General features: G+C 24.3%; 2 protein-coding genes across 2 annotated transcripts in view; both read left to right on the forward strand.

Annotated features, from left to right (window-relative positions):
* LOC114120430 (constitutive coactivator of PPAR-gamma-like protein 1 homolog) overlaps nucleotides 1-6,735 on the forward strand; it is a 77,203-nt gene extending 70,468 nt beyond the window's left edge. Inside the window, exon 17 of the mRNA XM_050199871.1 lies at nucleotides 6,723-6,735. The gene's annotated coding sequence lies outside the window, so the exon portion shown is untranslated. The remainder of the gene's footprint in view (nucleotides 1-6,722) is intronic.
* LOC114120835 (uncharacterized) lies at nucleotides 36-13,134 on the forward strand. Its single transcript, XM_027982886.2, has 9 exons — nucleotides 36-264; nucleotides 1,004-1,096; nucleotides 2,620-2,646; nucleotides 4,852-4,881; nucleotides 5,872-5,960; nucleotides 7,974-8,088; nucleotides 8,272-8,495; nucleotides 11,372-11,617; nucleotides 12,912-13,134. The coding sequence occupies exons 1-9, from the start codon at nucleotides 186-188 to the stop codon at nucleotides 13,005-13,007; spliced, it is 999 nt and encodes a 332-aa protein (XP_027838687.2). The 5' UTR covers nucleotides 36-185; the 3' UTR covers nucleotides 13,008-13,134.
* The last annotated feature ends 2,956 nt before the right edge of the window (nucleotides 13,135-16,090 follow it).

A 16,090-nucleotide genomic window follows, 5' to 3' on the forward strand; every position in this document is an offset into this window, starting at 1 on the left:
GTTTCCGTATTTTTAGCTGTTTTCCTTTAAATACAATATTCATAATAACACTTAGGAATATAGTGTGCCAAGTGCTTATTTGATGATTAATAAATGTAATGTTTGCATTTTCAGCGCCAACGGACCACTAGTAATTCTTAATATATTAGTTTTAAATAAATATTACCTTTACGATAAAATAAACCATGAAGGCCAGAAGGTACTTTACTATTTTATTAATAATTTCTATAATTCTGACGACTGCTAATTGTGCTGATAAAAAAGGTATATTAAGTTACCAATAATAATTAATGATGTTTATATAATATATATATTAATTATGCTGAACTATCAATATTATTTAAAACTATTATTATTTTTATTTTATATTATCGAATAAATGAACAGGACTCTGATGTTTGTTAAGTAGATTCGAATTATTTATATATAAACATTTAAAAATAATATTAGACTTATAATTTTATTGTATTCATTAAATAATTCTAACTGAAATTGTACAATATGAATATAATTTTTTTTAAGTCTATCATTACAACATTTAATTAAATAATGAATACTGATTTATAGAATTTTTTAAATTTAGCAATTTCATTTTCTTCGGATAATAACATTAGTCAAATTGTTATGAAATAACGATAGGATAAAACTTAACGATGGAAAGTAATTAATTTACTATTTAGCCATAGTTAGTAATGAATACATAAATATAATTTTAAAATAATTTCACAACTGATTCTTAATCATTTATTGCGTATCAACGTACATAGAAATGTAGAATATAATTTTATAATACTTTAAACCTACATTGATTTTTTTTTTAAATTCAAATCTAAGAAAAGAAAATACATCATTATTGTATTAATATTTATTTTACTAAATAAGTATTAACACAATTATTTAAATGTATTTAATTTGGGTATATTAACATAGGTACCTACTTACAGTAGTTTAAGCTAATTAAATGCAAGAAAATATTAATTACGTATAATATTTATATTTCAAGGTAAATCATGGAATTCAAAATTACTATCAAAACTTAACATCGGGAAACTACTCAATACTAAAAATGGAAATTATTTTAAGGATTGGGATTCAAGTAATTCAAACAAAAAAATAAAAATATTAATAGAAGGAGAATTAATATTTTTTAAAAAAACATTATTTTATAATTATTAATTGTAATTTACAAAGTTATTGGTTTTCATTTATTACGAAAACATATTATAGTTATAGTTTAAACAACAATTTTAGGTACCTAATTAAACGGAATCAATCATTGATAAGCCGATTATTAATAGATATACCTAATGACTAATGATAATATAATATATTATATTATAATATTATTATAGAATAATATTGTAATAACTACATTAATTGTAGGCATGATGCCATGATTTATATAGTTTAAATTATCACTAGGGCTAGGATTTGTATGCAACAGAATGTATTTTTTGCTACGTTTAAATAGAATTTATCTGAGTAATATCCGCGATTTATAGTGTATAACATAAATGTAGTATATGCACGTTTTTGCATATATTGAGCTGAATGCATATTTTTTCATATTTAGTATAATCGTATTTATTGTATTTAAGCCGATAATAAATAAAAACTGATCAAAGTATTTTTGGTCAAATATAAAATTTATTTTTATAAGTACAATTCTATGGTACAATATACTATGTATATTCGCTGATCATTTGTACTTGAAAATTTAAATAAATGTATGGTGATAGCATATAAAACACATATTTATACTATTGAATGAGAACTTTAAATTTTATTACTAAAATAATAATTAATGCAGACGAAAAATAAATAAATAATTTTAAATTTTTAAATTTTTAATCTCAATTATACGTACTTATTATATGTCAATCAGCTAATCACTGATGTATTTCAATAAACACATATTTTTTGTAATTATATTTTTGTATGTATCTATTAAAAATTTAAATGCATATTTTTACATATTTTGGTGAATAAAATGCATATTTTACAATTTTTTATTGCATACAAATCCTAGCCCTGATTATCAAAATGTTTCGTAATATCATAGATTAAATTAATGAAATTTAAATTCTAACACATTTTTTTTTTATTGTTTTAATATTTAAAAATCGTTCTAATATGATAAGTCGTCAACTATATATATATATTAGATTCATTATAGCTCGCCATTATCTAAATTTATTAGGGTTTTGTAAAAATATCTATAGTTGAATATGTTGGAGGTATATGATATTATAAATATAATATCTTAATCTGCCTATATTATCGTATTTAGATGTAAAATTAAAAATACATACAAATAATATCGATTATTCTGATCATTGATCAAGCTAGGTTAATAAAAATAATAAAAATAATTTATTTGAAATCTATTTAACTTTATTCATTGTTTTAGTTTTGAGTTTATACTAAGATGTGGAGATACTACGATAACTTTTGGTATCAGGATTTGTTATTTTTAATTAATTGTAGTTTAATCTTTAGAGTTTAACTTTAGATAAAAGCAATGTTTAGTATACATAGATATTTTTCATAATTGATGACAAAAATATATACACAAATAATATATTATTTATTATATTAGTTATTTTTCTTTCTCTGCAGGTTCATTCTCAAGAAACTTTTTCAAAGGTAAAAACATATAATAGTACATTAAACAGAGTATAAATATACAGACCATAAGACAACGAAAACAGAGAATGTTGTATTATTTCTAATTGTATGCACATTTTTGAATTTGCTTGAAATCTATTTGAAATCGGGAATTTAAGCATTAATTAATATTGTTAGTTGACATTTGTTGACGAAATATTAATTAATTTATTAATGATTTCTTACCCTTTAGAATAATAGTACAAGTAAGTGATATAATTTTATGATAAATAATATTTGGACAGTAACAACATCCATAAAAATTAATATACTTGATGTATTTTTAAAAAATAATATTAATATTTAATATAATTAACAAGATATAACAGTAGGTAATAATAAATTCACAAGTTATTGACATAAGAACTAAAAACATAAACATTAAACATGGCGCGACATATAAAATAAATCAATCTAATTGTTAGCTCTTAATCCGACCATAGAACGTAATTAAGAGAAATCTATGTTAAGTACCAATGTTCCATTTAGTAAATCGAACAAGAACATAAAATCTTCAACTTTTCTTCTGAATTCACATAAAGACATGTAAATGAATAGCCTTTAGATAATAGAAAAATTTAATTTAGTACAAATCAGTTTTAAGAATTTATACTGTACATATTTTACCTAATTTATATAAAGAGCATAATTTGGTGACCAAATTATACAGCCAAATTTTAGTTGAAACCTGACAATTGAGAAATATAACATTTTTAAAGTGTTCATGTAAATGAAACCTTACATTTGTAAAAAAATGTATGTTTGGCGAGAAACACATATTGCTATCAATAAGAATTTCTAAATATTTGATGGAATTAACTTTTGAAAGCAAAGTATGATAAATTGAACGATTATACAGAATATAATTCAAAAAGTAAGTGAAAGTTATGATGCTACATTTATTGATATTTAATGGTAAGCAATTTTGTTTACCCCAGCTAACAAGCTTGTTCAGATATAACTGTAGACGTAATGCACTAGAGAGATTTAAAAGGCGAAAATATTTTAGCATCATCGACAAATAATACTAAATATACTGACGAATCTAGAAAAGAAGGTAGATTATAAATAAATAAAATAAATAAAAGAGAGCCTTATGGAGAACTTTATGATATACCGGAACCCATACTGAAATAACTACTGAATTTCACTGCTTAATTACGACAAGTAAAATATGATTCTATTCAATTTAAAAATGTTCTATTAAAACCAAAAGTAGTTAAAGAAAGTAATTTATGATTAACTTTATCGATCGTTTTTTGGAAGTCTGTGTAAATGGAATCAGTTTAAACATATTTATTGAAGGTAGTTAACATTCTAGATTGATAATGCAAACGATTTGTAGAGATTGATGTTTGGTCTAAACTTTAAAGCCATGTTGATTAGGATTTAAAAAAAAATATAAGGAGAGATAATTTGAGATAAATTTGTTGATATTATTGCTTCGAACATTTTAGGAATAATTTAAATTTTAGAGATGGGTCTAAAGTTAATGACATTGTGTTTTTCATCGATTTTATGTATTAGCATCATAAAAGACATTTTCTGATATCAGGAAAGTAACTTATACTTAAAAGTTAAAGATTTTTCGATATCACCAACTAATAATGACTTATATTTATTATTTATATTACATTATCAAAATATCCACCTACAAGTAAATTTTTTTTTTTTTGGAATGCAAAAAATTAATTAACATTATTTCAAGGGATAACACTCCATATTTCACATATTAAATATTTATCACTGTAAAAATGCGATGAGCCACACGCACTAAACAATAATAATAAACACACATTGTTTTAAAGTTTAATACCAAAAGTCTATCGATCCACTCAAAATTAAAATAAGATTTTTCCTTTAAAAACAAATAAAACTGTGATACTTATCCTCAGAATACGTATATTAAGAACATTGCAAGTCAAATTAATTAATTAATCTACTAGTCTATAATGACTAGATTCATGTTCCAGTAACCGAATGAAAAATATATAAGTACTGTGTCAAATAACGTTACCTGTCTCGGTTTTATTGTATATTTATACTATACTATATATAATATAGTATACTTATACATCATATGTATCACATATATACATATATCACAAATTATGGTACCTCTTAAATGCTTTTAATATAATTTATAATATATACTAATTTTTTTTATTAAACATTTGTTTTTAGCCATTGGATATGCACCTACTATTAAAGAGAGTATGTCTATATTTTTATCTACATATATACTTAAAATAAATAAATATGTGGTGAAACTATTATTATGTATTATTTCATAAAATCTATACTTAAAATAAAATATTTTAATGCAGGGGAGTCATTTTAATAATTGCTAGTGTAGGGCATAACAATGATCGGCTAATACTACACTTCATACCCTAAGCTTATAACTGTAATATAATTATAAATTATTTAAATTTAAATCAGACTCAGACAAACTGTATCCGCTTTTGTTAATATATTACTTATTTATACATAAAAGATCTTAACTCACATTAACATATTATTATAATCTTCTCATTAGTTTACTCTGAAAAACAAAATATTAAAATGTTTATACTGTTTATAGTATTAATTACACAGTTTCGCAATAAAATATTCACCAAACTCCATTATTTCACTAATTATACTTCGGTACTTACTTTAATTATTATAACATTAATAAAATATAATAAGATCATTTAAAATAGCATAATACAAATAAGGAATTACCTATATGCTAAAATCTTTATCTATTTTTTTTATAATATACTAGTCCAATTTATTTAAATAAGTACCTAAATTATAATAATTAATGAACTACAAAGTATATAGGAAACATGCATTTAGCTTTTTGTATATACATATGTAAGTGGGTAGCAGCGATTCTTTAGATATATTAGAAAAAATTTAAGTGCTTCTTTTAAATTGATTGTTAACGCTTCACCACATTCAATTCGAATCATAATTCATAGCCTATAGGTAGTAAGTTTTATGTTGTATCAGCCCTAAAAAAAGGCTCCAAGTCTCTAGTGCCAATTCGTGGCACGTCTTTTTTACCTGGTAGACGGCAGCCAGCCCATTTGGGCTCGGAAATTGGCCTGGTAATACTTTTAAATCTAGAGTTATACTACTATGCCCCCTCCCCCAAATGACGTCACTGCTTTAATGTTAATAGTTAATCAACTGATTCAACTGTATAAATTCTAGATAATACGGAGGAACTAGAAAGAATGTTACTTAATGAAGCGGATTTAATTAAAATATCAGCATTTAATAGAATTAACCAGCTTTCCAAAGTAAGTTGATTATAGTATTTTTCCTTAACTATAATAAATTTATTATAGATTAGCAATTAGCAAAACATTCAACTAAAAAAATGTATATTCTATATTGTAGGTAAATATTTTCAATAATTTTAAAAAATTTTAGATTTTGCCTAGAACTTATGTCAATGTTGGTTTTATAAAAATGTATACATTATTTGTGTTTAAACACTTTTTTTGTCTCAAAGGAAACTTTATAGAAATAAAAAATACTCTGTTCGTCAACTTTTAGGGTGGTTTCTGACAGAAAATTATTAATATTTAGTTAAGTGTCAAAAGTAAAAACTTGTTTAATATTTTTCAAAATAATTAAATAAGCAGATAAAAAAAATTAGAAAATAGTGTAAATTGCCAGTCCAGTTTTCAACAAAAATAATTAATTATAGAAATTCATACTTTTCTAGTATTTTTCATCTAATATTTATATAAACCTTTAACACCTATATTGTATAGTTTTCAAAATATTATGGTTGTTTTATACTATTTATAGGTATTTTCGATTTATTTACAAATGATAAAATTTTTGTTTATCAGTAAATAAACTTTAAAAATTTAATACAAGATTCTTAATAGGTCGTTCTTAATACAATTAAAAAATTAAAAAATATAGTTCTTATAAGTATAATAAAACGATTTATAATTATGTGCTTATAATCTTGATAAAAATGTCAAAATATTAAGACTAAGTATAATCTATTTATTTTTGAAATTTTTTCATATCGATTTATGTTGTAGAGATATTTAAAAAATTTGATTTAAGATTTCTCAAGAGTCATGAGATACCTGTAGTAATTTAAAAATATCTAAAAATACATTTATACAATTTTTTTTTAGAAATACTTGAAGTTTAAATATTTTCAAAGCTTTCAATATTGTTCTAAGCAAAATATATTATTCGCCGGAAATTTAAACTTTTTGCAATTACGTAGGTACTTATATTATAATTTGCAATTATCAATGATGAGAAATTCTACATCTGTTTGTATTAGATTTTTTTATCGTACGATTTATCGCTGAATTCTAAATTAACACTTTCATTACAATGACCTACTCAATTATAAAGAATACTCAATATATCCTGAGAATAACTTATGTGTTAATTTCAGATATTTAATACCTGGAGGTTAGGGTATGCTATTAAAAAACAAAATGAATTTCCTTAATAATTTCCTTAAGGAAAGTAAAAATATTTTTTTAAACTTCAGCTTCAGAGTGATTACCTAAACGAGCTTGTTTTAAGAGTAGTTTTTTGATAATTTTTTAAATGGGGCACACATAAAAATACTTTTTGATTTTTATAAAGCATTTTGATTATTTCTAAGAAATGTTTTACGTACTTATGAAAAATCTCTACATTTTTAACATTAAAATTCAATGAGTTGTACAATTTTTCCTACTTTTTTTTTTGAAAAGAATAAGTTTTTAATAATTTTAAATTTATGAATATTTTGATCTTTGATTAATTTGTAGGTAAAAGTAAAACCAGTGGGCCATCAATACCTTTTGTTCTTACATCGTCAAATGTCATACATTTAGGGAGATTATACATTTTTTCAGTAACACCCATCATGGTTAGCTCTACCTGAAATAAACACTGAATAACACCCCGTCTTTTTAAATATAGGGGCATATCAACTAGGTTAGAACTATTAATCGTTAGATAATTTTTAATACCTCATAGATTATTTGCCATTATTTTAGCGAGCTTATTTCCAAATCTAAAAGGTTTTTATAGGCATTCGTAATTGCATAAATATAATGTTAAATTTATATACACTATTTCGTCGATAAAAATATTGTATATCTATAAGCTAATTAGCAATATAAACACATTTTAATATATTAAATTATTCGAAAATTTCCACAACCTATTTATATAATATTTGATATTTTAAAATAAAAACATACTTACTGTAAAAGATCAAAAAAAAATATAAATTTATTATTGAAAATATCATAAAAACTATAAAATTTGTTTCTTCCTAGACTACAGCCAATAAAAAAAATTTGATTCTTTTAAAACTTGAGGGTACCATAGAACTGATCAAATATTATGGTGTTGCATACAATTGTCCGATGGTAAAAATTACATTTGCTCAAGGTATGTTTTTTATTTCATTTAAATTGTTATTTATTTGAAGAATTATGAATACTTGAGGTTAATATCTACTGTAGCATAACCTATATGAATAGTTGAGACATTTTGTTTGTGCAGTTTTTAATTAACTGTTTAATTGATTTTAAAATATTTAAATATATATCTAACATTTTTAACCAATTTTAGGACTTTATTATGTTTACCGATGTCGGATATTACATGGAAAAGACTTGGGTGAATGTTTACTGAAGAAAATTCGATTGATTGAAGCCTTCATTTTTAGTTCTAAAATTCAGCAAAATCGTCTTATGAGATATTGGTTTAGAAAAACTAAAGAAGAAGCAGCAAAACATATAAAAGATAACCAAAACCTAATATTAAAATTTGTCGATACGAGAATCGCATGTGAAGTAAATAATAACATCATAATTTTATCAAATCACAAATTATAATCCTTTTTAGACTATATTATTGCACCTAAATGATTATAATATGTATTTCTATGAATTTTAATGTTAGATTAAAATCATACTAAAGTTATTATTTTCCCAATTTCATTTAATAATAACTTGATCTCCCACTTCCTTTATAGTTAAATAATTTAATTTGATGATTGAGAGACTCATCATTTAAGCTCATCATCTTAAAGATAAAATAAAATCAGTAAACTTTACACAACAACTGCTCTGCTCATACCTCTGATCCACGATATTCACTAGCAATAAACTAAATAAATCTTTTATCAGATTAGTGCGATTTCAGGTATGGGACTTGATTAAACCTACCTACTTTATACTTAAGAACAAACCAAAGTTTTTGATCAATTTGCTTCGTCAAATATTTCTACTCTTTGTTTATATCATCTAAAACAATCTGAAAAAAGACTTAAAAACTTCAATATTTACTCATTTAACCAAACTATACTACCGTCTGTTATTTTAAGATGACCCTCTATCAAATTTTAATCGACCATCCTTTAATCACGGATAACTCCAAAAGATCCAAAATGGAACTGACTTAGAGATTTACTAAATTAATCTGCCAAATCGTACTATTGAGTACTAATAAACTTAACTAATTTAATTGGTTTTAAAATGACTTAACTTTTAGATTCTTAACAGAAAGATGAATGTATTCATTTTACAAAGATGTATTTTTTTGTGTATGAGTACAAGTTAAATTGTTGATAAAATGTTTAAATTTTAAATTTTGAGATTAGCTTTGGGTGTTATTTTAGATCTAGTTTGTATTATTGAGGGATCAAAAGTAAATATTCTTAGTACTTTTTTTTTATAATTGGGACAAACCATAAACAAACAAAAAAATAAGAAGTCATTTTTACATTAAATAAGTTTTACTAAATTGATTTATTTACGGTAAAGTTGATTTCTCTGGTGGAGAGATGCAACTCACCTACTTATAATAACCTTGGAAATAAATAGTATGCAGTACAATAGAACAATACTCACTTGCCTACATTTTTTTAGTTAATTAAAAAATATGGTCGGTTGTAAACTCTACAGATAGTAAACTCTCCTAGGTCTACTTTAGTACTGCCTGACGGTCACATGTTAATTCCCTAGAGACTATAATAACTTAAATCATACATTATAATTTAATGTTTATAATAATATGGATGTATAATTTTTTAATTTAATATATAGGTACATTTTAATTTCAATTAAAAAAATTCAATTAATAAAGGATAATAAACTTTAAAAATAATAATATAACTAATATAAAAATTTAATTGTATAACGATATGAGCATAATGGCTTAAAAAAACTTAAATTGTTTAACTTTATTTTTTTTTTTTTTTTTTTTTAATACACCCGCGGCAACTTAGGCCATTGGGGATGAATTAGGTTTTTTTTTATCGGTTATTACTGTAAGGTTGGGAACGGTAGGGAGAAACACGTGTGTGTGTTGTGGCAGAATTTCTAATGGGGCACCCGTAGGTTTCTGCCATGCCCCGGGGTGGGGGATGGCGGTGTTTAACTTTAGATTGTGAACAAAGTGATGAATGTATTGATTTTATAATGATGTGTGTTTTTTTTTTGTGTGTGTCTGTGTACACCATAATTTGCCGAAATAATGCTTCAATTTAAAACTTCAAGGGTGGTTTCTAATGGTAAATTGAATATCTTTGGTGCATTAAATGTAAGAACTTTCCAGCAGTTTTCGAAAAAATCGAGAAAAACAAAAAAAAAAGTGACGGAAAAACGGGAATTTTTACGTAAAACCAGTTTTCGACGAAATTGATTTTTTTGTATAGTTGTAATTAAAAAACGAATCACTGTAAATACTTGAAATTTTCACCAAATGTTCATATAAGTTTTATCGATACATGGTTAAAATTTCAAAATATTTTGAAAATAATTTTCTAAAATTTTGTTTTGTATAAGTATAGCTAAAAATTGAAAATTTAATACAAGATTTTTCATAAGTTTATCTTACAAAAATTATAAGCTTTTTATCTAAAGTTTAAATTTTTATGAAATCAAAAATGTACGCGTAAAATAACTATTTATTGCTATAAAATAATTTTAGATTTTTGTTATAGATAACAAATAATATAAGTGCTCTGGAGAGTTTACTAAAAATTAGATGAATATGACGGTATACATGGTTTTAAATAAAAATAATCGAATCCTATGATAACACTAATAAGTAATAACTATTAATACGATATTTGCAGACTACGTATCAACAATTACCAAAAAGTCTTAATATTAAACAAGCGTATCGTATTTTACGGCGTTATCGAGTAATCGGCTAACACAAACTAATTAAACCGATAATGATGTATAATTTAAAGATATATATATTTTATTTTGTGTAAATATAGATGATTCCACAGAAGGCAACGGATAATCCGCAACGTGGATAATCAGCTCACGGATAATCGAGAGTACACTGTACTCTTATAACGTACCTAATAATTTAATAAATAGATACTAGATGGGTTACCTCTTTTAGACAATTATGATAATATATTTTATGTGTTTTAATTTTATGTTAATAAAGTTACTTCTAGCTTTAAAAACTCGAGTTCATTTAAATTGAGTTAATTATTTTCATTGAGCCAAACTATTTCCATTAATAACAATATTTAAGTAAAAATATAATGAATCATAATACTATATTAAATTGTATTTTAGTATATTAAACAATAAAATATATTATATTTTATAGAAATAAATTTCATTACATTAAATTATCTATTATTTCATTGTATATTATGTTTTAAATTTTTTATTAACACAGTACTTATTTTATTTTTCAGGCAAAATTAGGTCAAGAAAATAAAAACACATTATTAAAAGCAGGACTGAGATTATTTACGGGTAGTGGTAAAATTACTGATTGTGTTAGTGAATTAAAGAAATACGAAAATGCAATAGAAACGGTTGGTTCATTTCCTGCAGAATATCGTTACTTATTAGCCAGAGCATATTCCCACGTTAATAGAGGACAAGATGCTATAGACCAACTTTTATTAGCACGTGAAAAATTAGTTAAAGACTCAAAGGTAATATAAATTTAAGAAAGGAAGTCAAGTGGGTAACGCTTTGCTATATAATAGGTATCGAGTGGACCTCACTACCTCAGACATAGAGTAGATCACTATAATAAATGTTTAAAATTTGAATGCAATGATATGTATCATTGCATACGAAAAACGATTCTGAACGGAGATGATTTGTCGGCCTAGGATATATATTATAGGTAGTTTATGTTTATTGATTTAAATAGCCAAAATTAAATCACAAACAGCAAATACTAATTTAAAAATCTGGTCTATGTTTCAAGTTTCTACAACTAACAATTTTTTATTATAACAAAAATCTAAAATTATTTGATAGTAAATCGTTATTTTACGTATGCATTTTGGATTTCGTAAAAATTTAACTTATTTAATTTAATATTAACTTAAGATAACTTGTGAATTAAATTTAAGTTTAAATTTCAGTTGCCTATAAATAACTAAAAAAAAGCAATAATATTTTGAAATTTAATCTGTGTATAGATAACGATAATATAAACACTTAGCGAAAATTTCAAGTATTTACAGTTTTTCGTTTTTGAGTTACAAATATAAAAATAAATTAATTTTGTAAAAACCAGTTTTGCGTAAAAATTTTCGTTTTTCCATCACTTTTTTTGTTTTAACTGATTTTTTTGAAAACTGCTAGAATGTTCTTACTTGTAATGCACCAAGGATATTCAATTTTTCATCGGAAACTAATCATGAAGTTTTAAATTGAAACATAATTTTGAAAAGTTGTGGAATATACACAAAAAAAACACATAGATCACTATAAAATCAATAAATTCGTTCATCCGTTCAGAATCTAAAACAAAAATTTTAATTTTAAATTTATTAGTTTGAACTATAACTATTTATAGTTTTAAATTCTTGAATATGTTCGTACTACTTAAGGATGTTCTGTGGACTGTGGTGATACAATCTTCTGTTTTATCAAATTAGAACTTCCCTTTTTATACAAAAACATATTTAGTGGATAATTTTTTTGAAAATTTGAATTTGGAACATTCGAAATGATATGCCATTAAAAAATAAACTTTAAAATTATTTCATTAAAAAGTGGCATAAATGCGGTCATACAGGTTAAAGCTTTATAATGGTCAAAGGATCTCATATTTTTCATAAATAGTGTTAATTTTTACAAGAATTAATTATACTGTGGCCTGCATTTCATTTGTTCATGATTTGTATTCAACCATTTTTTCCTTATCGTCTTGTTGTACTTATAATAATGTAATATATACAAATTAAATTTTATCTTTTTTTTTTTCAACAGACTCGCTACGCTAATAAAAAAGTACAACAATATTTTGAAAAACAATTTACACGTCTCCCAGATCAGAAAAAAATGGACCTCATTCGAAAATTATAGTATAATATGATATAAGTAAATGTTCTTAGTTTAAAAAGTTAATATTTATTTATCTTATTTTTATAAAAAGAAAAAATATACATCAATTAGCCACTAGGTAATATACTATGAAAAATGCATTTATTTATGTATAGTACAATACATATATATTATATATTACGGGTAATGTTAAGATTTAGATAATGTCGACATTAGCCAACTATCATCATTACCCGCCATGAATATTTAGTAAATGTTGATAATAAATAACTGGATAATAATAATTAAATTAATAAGATATTAGCCAAGAACTTTTGAATAATGTCTTAAGAATCATAAAAATGCATCATGCATAAGATAAAATTATTTTAAATTATTCACAATATTAAATATATTTAAGATAAATTAGTAATTACCATAAAATACATAATATTATTAATATGAGTTTATTTTTCATTTTTAATAACATAACTTACTAATTATATAATATTACATAAAATTTTATATTTTAAATTATTTCTTAACATTTTATTTGAAGTATAGAATTAAAGTGTTTATGTGTGTTATCCTTTATTATTACATGACATGCTTCCATGACATTTCAATTGTACAAAATGCTACATGATTTACATATACATGGATAAGTGTCACATTTCCCCTTACATGAACACCTTTTGTATTCTTGACCACTATACCGTGCGAATGTGTGATATTAACCTTGCAATTTATCTCAATGATGTTTCTACATGTACCATCTCATCAAGTGGCATTAAAGATAACAGACTCACACCAAACTGATTCCTGGTGCATAACTGTGGCATAGTACCATATTTATTACCAACTTAATAATATTGCCCCATCCTCTGCAAATATAATGTTCCTTGGATCTGCTCGTCCCCTGTCGACATCCGGTAAAACGATTCTCACACTGTCTCTAATGTTAGCTGGAGGAAACTTATGAATAGACCTAAATATTATACTCTGGCAGTCCGACGCTTTATATAGAATGCTAATAAAAACTATATAGTCTATTTAATATATAACTTTTAACATTGGTTAGGTTTAGGTCTAATTGTTTACTAATTACTAGATCCTATTTATTTAGCAGTTGCAGGTCAGTTTATTCTTATATCGATATGCACCATTCTATATAAACTATAAAATAAAATATATTAGTGTCACACTTATAATTTGAAATAATTATTATACATATCTATGTATTGTAATTAAATGTATTTAATTATCTATCATACTATATTGTATGACTCAATTTAACCACGACGATGGTCAAAAATATTTCACAGTTGATTCCATTAATTTTATATCGTATACCACACAAATACATGATCTTTTATCACTTATCCTCTGCAAATATTTTTGTTTGTCGCATCGCAGAATTTGATCTGTATAGGTAGGTAGGTAGGTAGGTATATAATATAATAATAAATATAAGTATACAGCACGAATAAGGCAGGAAATCCTTAGTGTTGACAGCAACATATTTATACTACCACATACATATAAACTAATCACAAACTACTACTGGTATTACACTGTGTGTGCGGGTAAGGTCGGCTTCTATACCTTTACCCTTCCCGGTCAGTGAATCTTAATAGAAATAATATTTTGTACCTCAATAAATTCATATCAGATAAAGGTCAAATTTTACTGCCGCGCCCGAATATTCATTGAAGTATATATAATAGCATACATACAGTATACACACATGTGTGTATTTATATATATATATATATTGAAACACATTATTATAACTATCACAATAAACGGAGTTATATACTACAATTTAATTTATATTCTATTGACTTGTATAAGTTTATTTTTATTTTTGGAATTTGCAGAACACCACAATCATTGTTCAGTATTTTTCTTCACTAAGCCAGTAGGTAAGCTATAGGTACGATACAATAAAAAATCACCATTTAGATCTTTAATTATTTCACCACAAAGACTATACAAAATCGTCCAATTATTATGGGTACAAAATATACCATCTTATTAGAACCAATATTTTTTAATTCATCATATTATAGTAATTTCGACTTATATTTCAGTCTCGATATTTTTAAACCAACCTATGAAATGTATATCTGTTTAGATAAATGAAAGAAGTAAAAATAAATTTTAAACTTCCCGTGCAGTGATGAACTCGAGCCAGAGTATAGAACATTTTATATTTAAACTGATGTTATTATTGTCACTATATCAATATATGAGTCTATCAGAGGTTGATAATAATATACTATGTGAATCGCTAACTGGAGATGAGGACCACTTTAATAAATTTTCAGGAAAAACAAAAATGAAATATTGATGTCCCTTTTCTGGTGTTAACTGTTATTTACTAGTGTTATTTTCAGTTGTTCAAACTGTCGAATTTGTATCCTTTCTGCAGTAAACGATGTATTTACGTGTGCTTCATAAAAATGGATTTATCCCCATATCTTGTGATTCAAATACTATACGTTATATTTGTATACAATTACACTTATATGTTGTATCATGGTGAATTTAAGAACAGTGCATACAGTAGAACATTTTAAAATTAAAATTAGTCATGAGGATCATAAATTATTCACAGTTTGTTTTTATAATAACTTTTAACCGTCAGTAATTATAATAATTATTGAATTCTTCAAATGTCGAGTGGCGAAATAACAAAAATTATTTGATAAATAAACGTTTCCCCTAACAATTGTATTTTATATAGGTATATATATGGTAGGTATGTATACTTACTATTTCTCTTGTCGATAAGAGGATATATTTTTTTTATCACGTACCTTTACATTGTTTATGAAAAAAGGGTCTGGTTACATTGTTTTGAGGTATTAATGTCTAACAAATCCTTTTTAAGTCGTGTATTGAAGAAAGACCAAGAAACCGGTAAACAAATTCCCCTCCTCTTTAAAATAAAAAAAAATCATAATAATTCTAAGTCAATTATTGTGTTATTCAGTGCATATACCTACATATAGATATTAGTATAAAAATAATTAAGTTTGTACATTAAAATAGTACCTTAGGTATATTTAAATATATTTTCTCTATTAATACTCGTAGTTATAATTCATACAATCATATAA

Source organism: Aphis gossypii, chromosome 2 (genome assembly GCF_020184175.1).
Source record: "Aphis gossypii isolate Hap1 chromosome 2, ASM2018417v2, whole genome shotgun sequence".
Classification (NCBI taxonomy): Eukaryota; Metazoa; Arthropoda; class Insecta; order Hemiptera; family Aphididae; genus Aphis; species Aphis gossypii.